This window comes from Pezoporus wallicus, unplaced genomic scaffold, assembly GCF_028554395.1.
Source record: "Pezoporus wallicus isolate ANWC-B61680 ecotype Strahan unplaced genomic scaffold, APGP_CSIRO_Pwel_v1 contig_1181, whole genome shotgun sequence".
Taxonomy (NCBI): domain Eukaryota; kingdom Metazoa; phylum Chordata; class Aves; order Psittaciformes; family Psittacidae; genus Pezoporus; species Pezoporus wallicus.
The window spans coordinates 5391346-5410487 of record NW_026641428.1 but is presented as its reverse complement, the minus strand read 5'-3'; the positions used below and the strand labels follow the sequence as shown (position 1 = coordinate 5410487).

The 19142-nt window shown below is 36.0% G+C and overlaps 1 protein-coding gene across 6 annotated transcripts in view; it reads right to left on the bottom strand.

The window, feature by feature from the left end:
• The window catches only part of RAPGEF4 (Rap guanine nucleotide exchange factor 4), a 150469-nt gene that overhangs the window by 110078 nt on the left and 21249 nt on the right, over positions 1–19142 (bottom strand). For 4 of the 6 annotated variants that reach the window (XM_057423637.1, XM_057423638.1, XM_057423640.1 and 1 more), the window contains exon 4: positions 17919–18065. In XM_057423637.1, coding sequence (XP_057279620.1) covers positions 17919–18065 — 147 coding nt within the window. Of the gene's footprint in view, positions 1–1166; positions 1428–14820; positions 14927–17918; positions 18066–19142 lie in introns of those variants that run through there. The other 2 variants (XM_057423642.1, XM_057423641.1) reach the window with 2 other exon arrangements.

The window sequence follows — 19142 nt, the reverse complement described above, 5'->3', positions numbered from 1 at the left end:
AGCTACAACACTATAAAATTAATGGATGTTCTTCTGTATCTTTATACTTTATCAAGTTCCTACCACTGAAGCATCCTTCACTCCTTTTTCATATTTCATAAATTTCTTTGCTTGAAGCCCCCTATCTTTCCTTAGAAATAAGTAAACAAATAAAGTGTTACTGGGGGGTTAAACGTTTGTTTGTTTTTAGAAGTGCTTCCAAACTGCCCTCTTTCAGACTGCACAGCAAGATCTGTCTTGGGTTTCCCTGCCTCCTTCCCTAAAGCCACAAGAGAAAGCCTGAGATTCCACATCAAGAGATTTCACTGTACATTTCTCTCTTTGAACAAAGCATCACTAACATCTGAACAGTAAAATTCAACCTTTTTATTTTCCCATGCATTATTTAAACATGCTGCTCTGAATTCTACAATTAGGGTATTCCTGGGTAGCTACAATCAACAACATCTTTACAGTCTGATACAGCAGGAAATGTGGCTATCCAGGATAGTTTCACACATTAGTTTGTTGCATAGTAGCCTCAATTTAAATATGATAATCTAATTTGGCAAAAAATGAACTGAAATCAGATTTATTGCAAAAACTTTTAAAATTTAATTTTCAGACTAGCAATCAATGCTTATTCAGTTTCCATCTTATCCCTGCCCTCCCTTTTTGCAGATGCTTAAGTGACACTAAACAATTGCACAAATTTTAAGAACTGTAGGAAAATTACCATCTGCACTTAATTCAGGGATAGAAAGTGCAGAGAAATCATTCTTAAGGAGCATTTTTGTTAACAGAAAGAATTTAAAAAAATGCAGAAATTCTCATGGTAGAAGTAATAAAAATATATATATGTAGCATTGTCTTTCAAATCATTTTGAAATATAAGATGACAGAAGAGAGATCTCACGATCATCTCTCCCAAAATCTTACTCAATTTCTGAGGTATGATTGTTAGGTTTAAAAATTAAAATATCTTCAAAGAAAGAACGATGTTGAGACACACAGCAATAAAGCACATTATTATTCACAGACATAAACAGTATCAAACTGTTATCTGCTTAGTATTATACTTAGGTCCATTATATTTCCTCTAAATCTATGCAAAATATAAACATAACCCTGTAAACAACCACAACTACAACAGAAGGCAACAAAAAATAAAGAAATCTTAAACTTACATTGATGTGTTATTATAGGTCCTGCACAGCAAGTAGCCCTAAGGGTACATTTTAGGTTTTTTATCCATGCTCCGTTCTTGTTGCTGATGTGACCACTTAGGCACATGGTCAAGTTGCAATCAGCTTCTCTCTTAGTGATGTATGAGAGCTGTGCTGTTTTATCTTGTCCTTCTGCAGCAGATTAGCACTAATGTTTCTGCTTCTGCATCCTACCTTTCTTTAGCAGTAGACTCTGCATTATCATTGGCAATCCGAATTAAAGAGCCAGTCAATGTAGCACAATTTTTTTTTCTTTCTGAAACCAAAGCACATAGTCTCACACAAATACCATGTTTTTACCCACTGAGCCTCTTTTTTAACATATTTGGTAAGAACAGTAGTTGGAGATACAGACAAATAGTTCCAATAAGTCTGCTACAGTCTTTTTGTGATTTGTTCTGTTAAAGAAATATTATCCTATGCAGATGGCCCTAGGGAAGAGATGGCTGTAATACACCTACATTTCAGCCAAAACCATGCAATATTCACTTTGTAACATAAAGGTATTATATGCACACAGTGAAATTTGAGTTAATCCCAAAGAAGAGGACAATGTGAAATTAATTAATGCAAACAGGGTTTATGAAAAAAGCAAGTTAAGCACCTTGCATGTTAAAGGGACATAACATGAACTCCATTTGGTTAAAAATTATTTCAGTCTTTTTTACAGTCCAACTGTTCATTACATATTCTCTCTTTTCTCCTTAGGATTGACATATTTTACACTATGGGATTGTCAAATTCAGCTACTGAAAGTATTACAAAGAACCTGACTGAATCTTGTTGTTACTATTTTGACTTTCCAGTAAACAAGTAGTATTTTAGCAGTAAAATGTAATTGTTAATTCATGATCTTTTCAATTCAAGACACCATGAGACACATCTGTTTAAAATTTCATTAGGAGTTTGAAAAATATTTAGGAAAAAATGGATGCCTTAGACCATCTAGTCTTGAAAATGTGAACATTCTGACAAGATTGCTCACTGTCAAAATGACTCACATCACTGCTGTTCCTAGCTGCTACTCTTTCTGATCACAAAAAATAAGTATTCCTGGGTTTAAGAAACAAGCGCCATACCTGAATATTAAACAAGAAATATGTTCTCTCAAACATTAGTATATTTGAATATCAGAATTTCAGCTACTCATAAAGACCTATTCTCTATTTCCAGCATTCATTTTAGGAAAACATTAGGGTAGGACAACCCATGCGTCTCAAACATGAAACCAGGAATGAAAGAAAGAAATAGGATTAAGTCATTAATAAACCCTAAACCAAATAATCGGCTATTTTTGCTCCAAGATGAAAATCTGCTGTGGCAAAATACAGCAACATCCATTTTAAAGTATCTTCTGGATTTTACACATACTCATATTTACACCTGCCACAGGAGAACAGCAACCTAGGGAACAGAATGTAACAAAGACCTAAGCATGGTCGTTAACATAGAATTGTCTATTCTATGGCAGCTTTAGATCTAAGTGTGGGACCGCACATGATTTCTTCAAGCTCCCCCAGCTTTCCTCCTGTTCTTGTGTGTTGTTGATAAGGAATGAAAAGGGTCACTGCAGAAGGGCATCCAGAAGCAACAGTGAGAATCTCCTGAGGAAAAGTACCTGAAAAAAGAGTTTCAAAGCATCCCCAGTACTGCGCTGGCGGAAGCTGGCTCAGTGGAAACACCAAGGAGCTAATGAACTTCAGCCTCATGTCCTCTCAACCTTCAGGCAGCTCCTTACAAATGCTGAATAAGCAAGCATCTTACGATTCTGAATTTAAGAAGTCCCTCTAGATGACAGGGGCCCACCACTACACATTCAAAGAACTGAAGGTCTCTCAAGAAAGATGGAGGCAAGGTGCTGCACTTCTGTCTGGCTTTGAATCCTTCTCAGGACTGCACTCACCCAAAGAGCAGTAATTCTACCTTCTCTGGGGAATGAGATTCAAATTCCCAACTCTTACACCTCAGCACAGTGTCCTAAAGAAATACCTCTGCTACAGTAGCAGTGCTCCAGCTACTAGGCTAGGAGTGCTCCTCTCCTTCTGTAGAGAAACATGCCACAATACCAAAACCAAATTCACGGTTCAGTACATCAGAGAGGGGACAGAACGATGCTGACTTTCCCAACAGGTTTCCACCAAGAGCTTGTGTTACAACAGCATCACAACAAACTTGAATTTCTCACTTATCTCAAAATGGCCTTATATGTCTGCTTGCATTTTAGTGTCAGTGTTGTGAAATGTCCTTTTCCACCTCCCACAGTAGATCAGACTACAGGTTGAAGATGAAATGAAGGATGACAGTTATAAACTGTCTTACTGCATGGCAACATAACATTATAAGTGGCTTATTGCTTGTTTTCCCTTAAAAGAATTTTTGGCATGCTGAATACATCATTAAATGTATATTTAATAACCAAGAGAGATAAACTTAGCTTTAAAGCCTTCAAACCCAACCAGATGAAGCAGCTAGCTCAACTGAGAATGGTACATCTGCTCAACAGACAGGTATGGCCTCACCAGAAGATGTTAAGCTTCGGAAAGCTCATGTTTAAACACTATTGTAAGACATATTTTAGACAAAACTTACAAAAAACATCAGAGAGTTCAAACCTGGGTGAAGAGAGGAGAGAAAAAATAGTTCTGGCAAATGTAGACAGCTACCCTAGCCAAAGAGGTAACGTTACATACAGTGAATGTGGGACGGGTTACTTATGCAGAGATGAATGCCATGAGTTGTTCATAAGATAACCTTCTCCACCTGCAAGTCTGGAATACATAGTAGGGATGTTTTATGCTTTTCACTTTTTTTTTTCTTTTTTTTTAAATCAAAAACAAGACTTGCTTTCAAGGCCAGGTTGGACAGAGCATTGGGCAGCATGGCTTCGTGTGACGTGCCCCTGCCCATGGCAGGGGGGTTGGAACTACATGACCTTAAGGTCCTTTCAACCCAAACCATTCTATGATTCTATGATTTGATTATAAGAACTCATGGCACCTGGTGCATTTTTTCCCCTTTCCTGTGCAGAAAAGCTTTTATAGATTTCTGAGTTCTAGCACCACCCTCTAATCTCAATCAGTAAGACTTGTATAAGGCAATTTTCTCAAAGAAGTGTGCTGCAAAAGGTAAAGGCAATCAAGTACTAGTAAAAACCCAAGAGTTCAAATTGGACCTGAACCTAGTACGAAAATACTATTGAAAAATGAGCCATGGTTGTTTAACATTATGGCATTTTTGAAATCAGAGACACTGCGAGAACATAAATGAGTAATTGTCAGGAGGCCAACAAGCTTCAGGGTTGTTGAGCGGGCACAGAAGCAAGAGTTACTTGTTTCAGCCATGTCAAAGGGATGAGCACAACATTAATAATCATTAATTAATTCTCATTATACTTTAACTTACACTCAAACATTACAGAAATCCTGCATAGAAGGAGACTGGAAATAATTTCTACTGGTCACTGAAATCACCTGTGCATACTTTGCATGTTACAGCTTCTGCAAAATATACTGTGCAATTATAATATTTCTGCTTCGTCTTCCTGACCTTGTTTAACTATTAAGGAGTTAGCTGGTCAGTTTTCGACTGGACATCAAAATGTGTCATCAGGCAAAAAGCTGAAGTTGGAGGTGAGTTTGAGGTTACTCCTTCCTCTTCATGCTTTCTTGTAAGATGGGCACAAAGGGATACTCCACAAACACCACAACATTCATGGATTTTATCATATTACAGAGTAACCAAGAGTATTCACTGAGACACAATTTATTTAATGATGTACTTATTGGTAGAGGGGCAAATGTAGCAGAACAATAATCCTGGTTAAGAGGTCATTGTGAGGCAGTGCCAATAAAAAACTTAATTTGCTCTAATTTAAATGTTAGCAGATGTGACAGAGGATAATGGAATGTTGCACCAGTTTATGCTGCAGTGAATTTTGTCCTGGGACAGCTAGGAATAATTCAGGAGAGGTGAGCATGAGAGAAAAAGAACTGGAATTATGCATTCTTGTCAATACCTTATTTTCTAATGCACTTTTCCTTGTTTCATTTGAGGGTGAATTTTCACAATCGATTCTGTAAACCTTTACAAAACCAGAACTGCAGTAATTTTCCATTATTTTCCATCCAGTACACACAGATGCAATAATTTACACCACCACTAACTACTTTAGTTAAGACCAGGCTGTATCTAGCACCATGCACTAAGGTAACTTACAATTATCATAAAACCAAAAGTACTTGGAAATTACTTTCCATGAGTGAAGCACTGCACATTGCTGCAGTTAGAGAGCCCTGACCCATAGTTAACAGAGACAACTCTGTAAAGCAGCAAAACTGGTTTAACCAAAGTTGGAGGCTTTACTTATGGGTTGTTGTTGGTTTGGGTTTTTTTTTAACTGCTAAAGAATGCAGTATCTGTCAATCAATCAGTAAAATATTTGGTAGCCATAGCTCATCTTAAAAAAGCTGAAAATGTTGTTGGTAGAAGCACTGTCATGCAAATTAACAGTTGGCTAAATGACTGCAAATAAAAGATAATAAAACATGGCAACACATAAAAAGGAGGTGTCTAAAGAAGTACTGAAGAGCTGGGTTCTGATTTTTTTTTTTAAATTCATAATCTCAAAGGGAGAATAAACAACTTGCTAACATATCATGAAAACGCTAGAGAACGAGAAGATAAAAACACAGGACAAAAAATAATTATAATACGTAAGTCTCTAGGGAATTAACAATGTTCAGGAAAAGTTTCATTTGGAAAAATTCAATGGAGACATCATTTATTAGAGCTACTCAGTGAGCAAAGTCTAGGAAGCAAAAGTCCTGAACATAGTTGGACTACACAGCACATCTCCCACTGTCATAGTTCTGACTACGTACAGATATATCTGTAAGTTTAACTTCACTGACAGTCTTTCTTAATACAAAAGCAAAAAGCTGTTATCTCAGCAGTTATCAAATTCTGACATGTAAAATTGATAGTAAACATCAGATTAGGCATGTTCTAGCTATGCATGAAAGACAAAGTTATATGATTTTGTGTTCCAAACAGCTGATACAAAGAAGCATAGTGAAGGATATAAATACTGAGGACACAGAGAAATCAATGAGAAGCATGAAAGAAGTACAGACAAGAACCAAAGAATGAACTCTGAAAACAAATTTTAGAGAGGATATCAGAATAAATCTGTGCAGGTGACACACTTGGCAGTGGAATGTTTCTCCAAAAGTAGCACCTATTCATAAGCCATTTGGCATGGATATTTAAAATGTGCAAAGACAAAACTTTATAGAGCATACAGTGCAGACCAATAGCTCTCTGGAAGGAAGATGAAGAGAGTGGATGGAACAAGAGAAATGGAAATAAAGAGCTCATTAAATAAAGACATCATTTCAGTTCCAGAAAAAGGGACAGAACCAGTCCTGCTCTCAAAGACTGATGAAGAGGAAGCATGACAGTTTTTTATTTATGCAGTAGGCTACGGTATTACACTCAATTTTCACAATACATATACAGTTCATCAAGGGCTCTTCTACAAGCTTCTCTGAAACAGCAGCAGGTATAGGTCACAGCAAGATACGGACAACATAGTATGTGGAGCCTTTTGCCACAGGCATGGCAAACTCTACTGTCCATTACTGCAATTAAATTGGTTGGACAGGTTTGGCATAAGAATATTGTGCCTTTCTATATACTGTTAACAAGAGTAAACAAAACTCAATGGAACTCCACCATCTTTTTTTAAGATTCCAAATACTTAATCCAGGCTGCTACTCTCTCACCACGCAGAGTCTCTAACACAGTAAGGGCATCTTCCCCCCACTTCTCATATGCAGCAAGTTATGATTAATGCCCAGTGTAAACAGATGAGCACTGCTGCAGCAGTAAAATGCCAAGATAAAGGTCCCTACAGAAGGCAACATATTTATGACCAGTAATACAGCACATGCCCGGCTTATGAAGAGATTTTATTTTCTATAGTATCAAAACTTCTTTATTTCCACCATGCTAAGCAATCTGATTTTCTGGACAGTCACATGGGCATCTCTTATATCAAATTCTATTCACACAAAGCAAGCCATTCAAAAATGTTCTTTTAAACAAAACACAGCTAATATAAAGATAGCATTCATTATTACTTTAAGAGCTTTCAAAATGAGAGTTGCTTTTTCCTTCTGTATAAATCTCTTTAGCATATTAAATTAATAACTTTCATTTGTACATGTAGCAACAGCATTATCAGATAATGAAGATATGCACATGTAGACTGAAATAAAGAGAAAGTTTTAGCAGTAAAGGTATACTTAAAAGGAACAATCAACAGAAATGTTAATTGGTAGGGACAGAAGAAATATGCTAAATCTGTGCATTATCTGAGCACAAGGAAGAATAAATAGTCAATCACAGCAAAGAAACTATTTCTTTCTAGGCATTTGATATTATTTTTACATACATACGCTACTGTAAAGGATGAGCTTTGCCATTATTCCCTCCTCAGGGAAGCAGGCAGATACGAAGTACCTCTCCATCTTCCTGCAAAAGCTACTTGCCACAGAACAGCATCAGAAGGGTTGTTTTTTGTGGATCTACTGTGGATCTACTGTGGATCTACTGTGGATCACACATTAAAAACCATAAAATTTGTACGAATTATTTTGTTAAATAGGGAAGGAAAATAACTTATGGTCTGTTTCTGGATGTCACAACCATTCATTACATTTTATTCAATGCAGATTAACTTAATTTTCATCCAAAGAGACTCTCCAGTTAATAATGGATACCTGGAAACGTAATTTACCTACCATCCGGTAAGGATACTTGCATTAAAAGTACGGATGATCATGTAAAATCAATCCCTTATAGAATTCTTATGGTACTAAAACCTGTATTCCTACCATAGCTAAAGCTTTGGAAGCATTTCCACAATTTGCTGTGCCTCACGCCTTTACATAATTTTAGAATACAAAGTCAACAACAACCCATTCCGGTATCAGTACTTGTGGGCTGACTGGTAACTTGCATCATTTTTTGAAGTCAGATCAAGTAATTCTTCAGAAAGGTTAAAAGGCAGAAAAATCCACACTCTTGTTAAAACACAAAAGGTCTGTCTCTCATAATAAAATGACACAAAGTACATTTTGTATACGAGATTAGGTTGAAGTAACACCCTCTGTAAGGCAACTTCATATGGCAGACGTATGTAAATACATTGAACAGAAACAACCTGTGAACTTCTGTTGTAATCTCAGAGCATATAATCTTTCAACCATACCACAGCAACAGCATTAAATGCTGAGATTGAAGTGTAGGTCTTCTTTGATAAAGCACTATGTAAAATTGGTACCTTCTCAGTAATAAAATCCAATATTCACCAGTGTATTCAGACATATCTGCTTAATTGTCTACACTTTTACTACATTCCACTCCTTTAGCTCTGCAGAGTGAATGTACTAAGAAATAACAGGTCTTGACATAATTCTCACCGACTCCAATGGTGCAAAAATAATTTCCTAACTGCTTGGTGATCCCTAGTTATCTGATAGGATCTAAATATCACAGATAAGGAGAAATACCCAAAGAACTCTTAAGGAGAGCTCAACAAAACTGGCTTTAAATGCTAGCAGGAATAAATGCAGAAAGAGAAATCATATTCCTAAGTCTGTGGAAGAAATGAGAAAACAGCCTGAGAAATGATAGCAGAAAAAAAAAAAAAAGCCTTAAAATGCCTTTGAAAAACGTTTCATGCTTCTAGGGAGGATACAGACTTGAAGGGTATTGGCAGAAAGAAAGAAGAGAGAAAATAAGCCTGCACTGAGCTTTTAATCTTTCCTTAATTGTACTGAGAGTCTCCAGCATTATCCCCAGAGAGAATAAAGCATAAAAGCCTAAGTAACTCAAACAAGTTCCCTTGTAACTCGGTCCTTTCAGAACAGCATGATTTTTTTGAAGGACTTGGTTTCTTAAAGACTAGGTCATACAAAAATCGTATTGTAATGTATACTTTTATTCTGCTAAAACAAAGTGATGATATTGTGCCTGTTTCCACTAATATGTACTTATGAATATCTGGATAGATTTTTGTAGAAATTAACAGAATAACATTTGTCTATTTTGGAAAATGGAGTGGCTTGCATTGGTACTCAGAAAAGATATTTTTCAAAGGTCAAGACAGAGATGGAATGCAAAATTAAACAGAAATTACTCAGGAAGCAGAGGTTAAAATGTAAGCACACAATTATATCAGTATTATATCAATAAGTACTAAATGCAGGATGGCAAGGTTTAATTTTAAATGTTGATTATTTATTACTCTCAAACAATGATATATAAACCTGGCTCAGATCTAAGCACAGCATCTAGAAGGACAAGAGTATTTTATCAGTGTAATTTAAAATGAACAGAAGTCAAGGTCAGTCAGAACATATTTGTAAGTTTCCGTTTTCTTTTAACTTCTTCATTTGAGTTTTAACTGAGAAACTATTTTAAGCAGAGTTCAGAGAAAATACACACTAATGGTTTTATCTAATCAGGCATGAGATGAAGGATAAAGAAATCTGGCCTTAAGTGTCACATCAGATTGATGGTAAGAATCCACAAATTCCGGTAAACCGCTGATTTCAACAACAGTTGAAAGCACAGATGACAAGCTGGGCCCTGTAATTCTTATTCTATGCCACAGAGAGATATTCCATATTCAGCTCTTAGACTTTTATGTTTTCATTTTTAAGCATACCTCTGGGATGTCTTTGATCCAGTTTACCTCAATACAAGTATTGAGTTGATAATTTTGTCAAGCACCCCTGAACTCATAAGCCACAAAATCACTTGGGTGATTCCAGCCTCTTGCTCTCACATTGCATCACCTATGTCAGTAGACAGAAACTGTCACAGAAGGTAAGAGGGTAAAGAGAATTTAAACCTACAACCAGCAGCCTGTGCTGCATATTATATATGGAGAAGGAAGCAATTACCTGGGTTGAAATCCCACAATGCTCATTGACTTCAATAAGGTAGGGTTTCACCATGGATGAAACGAGGGAAGGAAACAGTCTAAGGGACAGGGCAAACACTGACCCTTACAGCTTTGATTATGACCAAGAAAAGACATCCATCAGAACTGTACTATCAAAGGCCAGCAAACGGCACTCTCTTTTTGAGCCCATTTATCAATCTATATACCTAATAAATTGATAATTTCTGGGGTTTAGCACGTTTTGAGTTTTAAGGTGTTGGATGCTCATTCAAGGGATGCTTCTTTAAGGAAGGAGGAATTTACCTTCAACTAAATAGAACTTGTAACTTTTCTTTTTCTTGCTACAGGAAAGTGAGTATTTTTACAAAATACTTTATAAACTAAACAAGACTGTCAGAATAAAAAATAATAATATATAACAAAATAGCCTTGCTTTTGGTTTGTTGTAATCTGCATAAGATCTTCCACAGCACAAATCTTATTGTTAGAGATTTCTGTATTTTTTTAATGCTAGCATGTTTAAGCTAATGGATTTTTTAAAATGTCAATATTTAAAACATATCCATCGATCTAATAAGTGGTATCACATTATTTGCCTGACCCATTATATTGTACAAGCAGAAAGCAACTACTCAAATGCAACATGTAAGCACGCATTCTATAGGAATGCCTTGGAGGAACACACAACCATATCCGTTGCTTTAAAGCAACAAAAACTCAGTGCTACATGGAAGCTTCTAAGGGCTTACTATTTTTCTCAACAACCTGGAGGAACCAGTAATAAAAGATTAACCTTTTGTGTAAGGAAGAAAAACCCCGACTCATCCGAAAAGAAATCAGGGAAGACCAGAAGATCAGAAAGGATCAATCTCCAAAATAACCTCAGCCACATATACCTCATGGATGGAGTTAACGAACAGTCTGTGCCAAACTGAAAAGTTTAGAAGCATAAGCAAAGCCTTATGCAGCTGGTCACTTCAGTATTCATTCTAAGGCACGAAAAGATACTGCAAACCATACATGTAGTTTAAACCAAAGCTCCAGGCAATCTGACTCAGAAATACAACAAAGGAAATATGATCATAACATAGTAATATAAATATACAGAATACATACTAGATACCAGATTATATACACACATATCAACAAAGACAGCTCTGTGTTACGCATTTTTTTCTTTCTGTGACAGATGAGAATGAGACACGTATTTGATAGTTAAAATGTATGTTTGGGAAAAAAGCCAAAAACAATTTTATAAGCTTCAAATCTCATTATTCTTCTGAAAGATATTTTTACCTAATGAAAATGAACTAATGAAAGACCAGAAGTTTGCTCCCTGAAATAAGATTCACGGGCTCTCAGTTGTGCTTTGCAATATATGTTTTTGCCATTTAGCACATCATGCTTAGAGATACCACATTCAATAATACAATCTGCTGAGGATGAAAAGCAGTTTCTTTGCTAATAAAAAAGATGGTTATAGAAAGTGCAAGTTTGGCAGTAAAGCTTCAAAGAAAAATAGCAGCCTCAAAAACATCTGCAGACTGTAAGTGTGTACATTTCAGTTTGTCAGATGTTCTTCTATAATTTAAATATTTTAGGAATTAATCAAAATAATTTCTTTTCTTGAAAATTGGATGAATTCATATTTTTCAACTTCACCTCTAACCATGCTAAAATATGAAGAAAACAATAAAGGCATTACTTAACAGGGAGACTGATGTGCTCGCTGGATATTTCTATTTCTTTTTATCCAAGAAGGAATTTCAAATAAGACAAGCTTTCTGCAATATAATTTAAGACTCTTTGAAGTGCTAATAAACATATAAATGTTTTCAAGGGCTGTAAAGAGGAATGACAATATATTTTTTGCACAGTCTGGTGTAATGGGATTCAATGGGGACTTCAAGCAGATGGACATTACTACAGTTATAAAAAATTGTACCTAAGAGAAATTACATGCTAATAAGGTTTAAGAGAGCTCAGGTTTACAAAGCCTAATCCATCTCTGCATGGTAATCAGTGACATAGTCACAAAATATTGCTACTGAAATAGATTCAGAATTAACCAGGAGACTGAGGTGCAAACTGATTGTAGGGATGATCAAGAACATGCACCAGGAATGTTTGTTGCAGAGGTCTTTCTAATCAGCTTGTTATTTTTCAATCTTTTCAGTCACTTAAGGGGTGTCTGAAGTGCCTGTGTCTATCACCTGTAAACCAAGGATAGCAACAAAGAAAGGAAAACTCACAGTTAAGACTAACTAGATCCCTTGATCATCTGCAGACATTCCGCTCATTGCCAATACTGAATATCACACATAATGACACAGCAAATTATCTGAAACACAGTGAACAATTATTGATAGTAAACTTTTCAGTCATAATGCCACTATTTAGCAGAGAACATATAGCAAGACTGTATCAAGAGACTTGTACACTTCCATGAGTACATGACAAAAGAAAAGCTGCATTACTGAAGCGAAATATCTAGTTCCTAAATGTGCTTCTCCACTCCAATGGCCAGGAAGGTTACCTTAGGAGATACAGTGTCCTAACCAGTGTTTGCATCCATTTTTTTAAAGTATGAGTTGAATACAAGCGATAGAAAGCACCAGCCACTGTGTTTCTATGCTGACAAACATAGCTCGTTCTGATGTAAGTCTGGCTACAGAGGATAGAATGTCGCTCCATACTTGTTTAAATCTGCTCTACCAGCCAGAGCATCACTTGTTAAAATTAGAAATGTTTGACAAAGCAAAACAGGAGAAAAAGCTCTAGAAGCATATTGCAAGGATGGTCAAAACCAATATAACAGCAGCACTGAAGGCCAGACTTTGCTCCCACTTAGTACCATCTGTACCAAAGCAATGGTACTGTATTCACTTGAAATATGCTCAATTCACACCAGCAAAACTGAGAGTGCAATCTGGCACTTTTTGGTATGATAACAATTTTGGAATCTTGCCCTGCTACTCACTTGCGTGCTTTATCAGTATTGACACAGAAGGTATGAAGGTGGGATGTTAGTTATTTTTGAAGCTTTGCTCACATCTTGCCAATTCTGTGTTTACTGTCTAAAGCTGGGAAGGGGAGGAGGACTTTTATATTCCTCCTCCTTCCACGTGTTACTCTATGAAAAAATCTCCTGCTTGCCTACCATTTTCAATGTCTCTCACACTAGCTGTTACTTTGCGCACAAATTTGAATTGATCATCAGCTGAAGATTTGCAGACAGCATAAAGCCACAGATTTCACACACTTTCTGTGTTGAATTCTGTATCTGATAACATGGAATAATTCTTCCTTATTCTGACAAGATGGCTATTTGAGAGGTTGGTGAACACAGTACTCCAGCTACATTAAAAATGGAGGCTACTACAATTTGAACACCTTTACATTTCTCAAATAAAACCCCATTAGAGAGACAAATCATCAACATAGAGTTTGAGCAGTCAATGGAGAGTGTGACATGAAGCGAGTAAAGACAGCTGAGTGTTCCATGACCACCTTTTATACTTTTGTGGGTCTCCAAGCACTTCACTGTTTTAAATCACATGATCACCCATCCTGCAAACCTAATATTCTGTATTTTATTAACTATAGTTTTATACCTCTACTATGTTTGCCTATGGAAAATCAGTAAATCAGAGCAAAGACTTCTGCAGTTGATTACTGGGCAATAAACTGGCAGAGTAGTATACCATAAATCAAGCTGATAGTTCAGGGGCTGGACATGAATCTGATTTTTTTTTTGTTTGATTCCCCCCTCCCAATATTTCATTTCTCAGATCAAATTTAATCTCTCACTCAAATGAACTGGAAAGAATTTCTGGCATGCAATACCCACTGGTGCATTAGAAAGTACTGACATTTACATGAGAGTCCTAATACTCCTTAAACATGTTGAAGTATTCAGGAGTCTACTAGAGAAAGAAGCAAGAACATCTTCAAGTAACAATGCAACATATATTTTCCAGCAGCCTAAGGCAAGGAAAAGGCTGCCTCTCTTCGCACAGCAAAACACCTACAGGAGATTCAGCAGCAAACTTTGATAAAGCATGGCCAAATGGATAAAAAAAATATTAAAATCCTTACATGTTCATTTTCATTAATGTATTTTTACAGTGCCTTTGTAATTCCTACTGCCATAATCCTGACACATAAAAGGAGGTGTAAGATTATATTATACCTTGATAGGGGATATGATACACCTTAAAAAACCTAACCAGTATTACATGCAAGTGCACTGAGATCTGTGGTCTCAATTCTGACGAACTTAAGCCTTATTCAGGAATCTCACTGAACACTGCTACAACAATTTAAGTCAGTTCACATGTGTATTTCCTGTACAGCATCCCACTAAAACAGTATGCAAAATTTTTTCTGTTCTGACAGAGGACCTGCTTTTAAACCAGCTCATTAAAAACCAACATTCCCAGCATTCAGAAAACAAAGACAGCAAGAAAATTGCTTCTCCCAAAGCTATTATTTCAGAGCAGTGAAGTCTGCTGAGGGCTACTGAATTATCATCAGATCATCTGAAGCAGGAAGCCAGTTACACTACAGTTTACCAGACTACAAGATCTGCAAAGTGCTGCTGAATATGAATAGAAAAAGAATTAAAATATTCATTCTGACCTTACAGGGACCAAGACTCCCTCTCTCCAAGGTTACTGCATGCCGAAGTAATAGCTGTTGTTCATCTACCTGAAGATCAAATGTTTCTCAAGGCATGTTCAGTAACTTCTAACATAATCTTATTCCACACAAAAGGAAATTGGTTATTTGTATGTTATCCAAGGAAGGCTGAGTAATTCACTGTGGTAGGAAAGACCTCTAAAAATAAGTCACCTCTCAGCAGATTCACTCCCTTCCTGTCTGGGTTTGATTGCCACTGCATGAAAGGACAAAGCTTTAGGGTGAACTACAGAGAACTTCTGTAATGATGACACTGCTCACATACATTCATTTCACTCCTACTCTGTATAAAAGAATCCAGCTATTAGAGGTGGAGCAAGTCAGTGACCCAACAGGATGTGCATGACTAGAGTACCTCGTGTAGCCTTCTGCTTTCATGTTTATTTTTGGATGTATTTTCCTTTGTGCTTTGAAACAGATTTCGGGGCGAGGTAGATAGAACCACACTCACTGATGCTGAAGAGGGAAAAGCAAGTTCTTAACAGGAAGAGTACTTCTTCCTACAGATATGTAGTGTACCTTGGAAGTCCACAGTGTTGTAACAATGATGAACAACTTTTTTCATGTTTGTTAATACTCCTCAGAGATGAAGGACAGGGACAATTGGTGCACAAAGGCATGTCACCAGTGATTCCCATAACCTCCTAGAGCTTCCTCATCAGGAAACAGTGTTCAGCTGTGTGAGAACCTAACCAGAGATATCATCTTCAAGTTGCTATAACAGCTGTTGACAGAAAACAACTCTCCAAGGCTGACTAAGCTTAGAAGTTCAACAGATGTTCCCAAACAGGATGCTACTTTAACAGAGAAAATACTAGGCCATTTTAACTGGTAATTGCTCTTATCAGGACAATAACTTGTTTTGACCAGCATTCCCTGCCTTATAATTTCAGATCATAGAAAAAGTTTCTGTATTGAAAAGGTTGATTAACTTGTATATTACAGGAGGCATCTTATTCTATTTTTGATAAAGCATATCCTTACCTTTGCTAATAGCAATTAATACACTTTGCTGCATATCATGCATTAAATATGTTAATAAGCCACGTCTGTGAAACATTCCATCAATGCAATTGTTTCTTAGCGTTAACAGACCTAATATAGGAAAAGATACTTTTCAATTTAAACAAAACTCAGAAGTCTGTAAATTCATAATATGAAGTTACACAGATTCTGAAAAGTTTATCCAAAATTAGAAATAGCTATGTATTATATCTTGCTCTCTTCAAAGTAAATTTCACAAAGGAAAAAAAAAACAAACCACCAAACAAAAACAACAAAAACCACACCCCAGAACAAACCCAAAACTAACCTTATTTCTATATAAAAATGTATTTTTTGCACTCCTATTATTAATTGTAAAAATCCTACATTCATAAAAGCAGTAACCATTTTAAGGATTCCAACCCTTTAGTTTATCTAGATTGTTCTTAAACTACAGTATTACATTATTTTGGAATTATTCAACTACTTTTTATGAAGAAACTGTTTCCTTATGGAATTAAATTCTCATTATCTGAAGAGCTGAAATTTGTATGCACTAGATTTTAGCTTTTATGGTATCTGGATTGTGATAACACTAGCATGGGTGCCTTTTCCCATTTTCCCCATGACACTGCTGATATTAAGTATCTGTGATCCATTCTTGACTTGGTGTGGGTTTTTATTAGAACAAATTTTGAAAGTCACCTGAATGGCATGTCATTGTATCAACAGCTCTTTCCCCATATGGGCTTTGTCACAGCAAAGATATATGAATCTTAGGATAATGCAGGCAAAACAATACAGTATCTATAACTTAGCAAGAAGTTTCCCCTGAAGAAAAGTATTTCCTTTACTTTAGATAATACTAATAACCAACTGCTGTTACTGCTAGTGTATTTTGGGGGAATTTATTAAATAATTTTCTGTTTGTCCTGAATATTATCACACCTTAGCTGCAGTTTACAGAGGCTTTGGGGTTTGAAGATTACAAAGAAACAAATACTGCCTTGAAAAAAAAAAATTAATTCTACCTCAGACTAACCAGCAAAGCTGTATTTCATGGCATAATTTTCCACTCACTAAGAGCACAGACATAGCTTCCTTGAAAGCAAGCACACCGGAATACATTAAAAGTTCACTGTAAAACTGCATACAAAAGGCAAAGAAGCACCACAAAACTAAAATGTGGCCCCTGACATGTGCAGCACCTGGGACATGCTTTACTGCACAGCTTCATAAAACCTGCAATATACAAGATGTGTGCTAAGGTTCTCTAGGATAGCTCCCAATACTTGCAACGCACATGACCTTTTCCAAAAGCATCTATCATCAAAAAACTCATAAAAATCAGAAAAATTGCTAAACAACATTGCATTAATGATAGAAGAGCAAATTACATTGGCATTTTTGTTTTAAAATAACTTTAAATGTTTGAAGGTTCAAAATTTTTAAGAAGGAACTTAACCTCCACTTCCCCAGTAGTTCTGATGGGAAAGCAACAAATTGAATGCTTAGTAGGAAAGTCATATGCATAGAAGAAATGACTATGCTTATACCAATTAAAAGTGAATTATAAACATGTTACTTGAGAAACCTACAATTGGGTTTATTGTCCTCCATCATGAACTTATAAAGCAATACATACATTAAAAATTTCTGACTAGTGGCAAATGTAGCAGATGTTAAAACAGATGAGACCACTGGCGTATTGAATCTCTCAATATCAGAGTATATTAAGGATAGACTTTCCTCATAAATACTGGCAATAAAAGCATGTTCAAGGCTAAAAAAGCAACACCTGCTGCATGCAAATAAATTCCACCAGAAATTTCACCTTAGTTATTTCATTAGAACAGACCCACAAGAAAGAAATACAGGAGTATGTAATAATGCAGAATATGAAGCACTAAAAAGAAAAGGACTTTCCTTTTTGTCCAAACTAATTTAAAAGGGTTATTACTTTGCTTACAGTATAAATGTTCTTATATTTCATTACAAACACTTAAAGGTTACATCACTTTTTCTGCATAAACTGCAAATAAACTTGAACCTACCTCCCAAAGTGTTTTAAAGTCCTTCTGCTCAATTCGAAGAAGCTCGCTGTATTCTCTTGTAACAATGGTAGCATGGCGAGGAGTGTTATCCAGAATGGACTCTCCAAAAGCAGTTCCTATTCCCAGAGTGCATATTGTCACAGCATCCTTTGAAATAAATAATAATAAAATTAATAAATATATAATAAAAGGACTACAGAATAATAGAAGTAATAAAAAGACACATATTAAATATTCCAGGATGTCTTAAGAGTCTTTGTGTCACATTCAGTGATAACACTGCCTTAAGACTCTTCAGCAATTTACTTGAAAATAAAAGCGCCAACAAAAAAAAAAAATCAATATGCTGATTAACAACACAGAAAGCTTCAATGTGGAAGCAAGTAGCTCTGTTTACTATGACCATCAGTTGAATTAGACATTTCTGTGTGCAAAACAGAGAACAAAAGAGTGACTTTCACCTTTGGAAGAAAGTTATGACCTCTGTCCATCTACCTCTAAAGACTGTTATGATGATTGGATTCTTTTGAAATGTCAAAGGTGATGAGAAGATAACGAGATGTAATCTTGGAATATAAATTTCTGCCCTATGTAGACTACCCTCATTAGAAAGAAAATTTAACTGTTTTCTCTGCAAACATAACTTTCAACTATATTCTCTTGTATTTATAATGTGTTTCTCTGCTGTGTAAGGTCTGTGCCCAGTGCAATCGTACAATTTAACCAACTCTTGACCCTTCTGTTGAATATGCCAGTAAACCTCTCAATTGTTAATGCCTGCCAATTAAATACCAGACTAACAAAAAGAAAAATAGTATTATTTTCACATAAATCAGGGATATCAAGAAAACTACTGAAGTCCAAAACAACCTGGAATAGAATATTCAGGATGGTCCCAAACATGGAGAAAAGAGCCTACGTGAGCACATGCTATTCAAGTGACAGAAAGATGTCTAAATCAAGCCTCTTTGGCCAGGAACTCCTCTGTAATAGCTCTAGTATAAATTATGAGCTTCTGTAGAGAAAAAAATCAAGATTACTAGCAATTAAGTAACTTGCTGAATCAAGATCTTTAGATACATGTTCTGCTTAGGCTTACAAATTGCTATGTTCCTGAGTACACGCTTGAAGCTGAACGATTACGCATGTCTCTTTCTAAGCTGGGCTTTAACTGACTGCCTTCTGAGTAATTAAAAAAGATAGCAACAGCATTACAAATTTAAA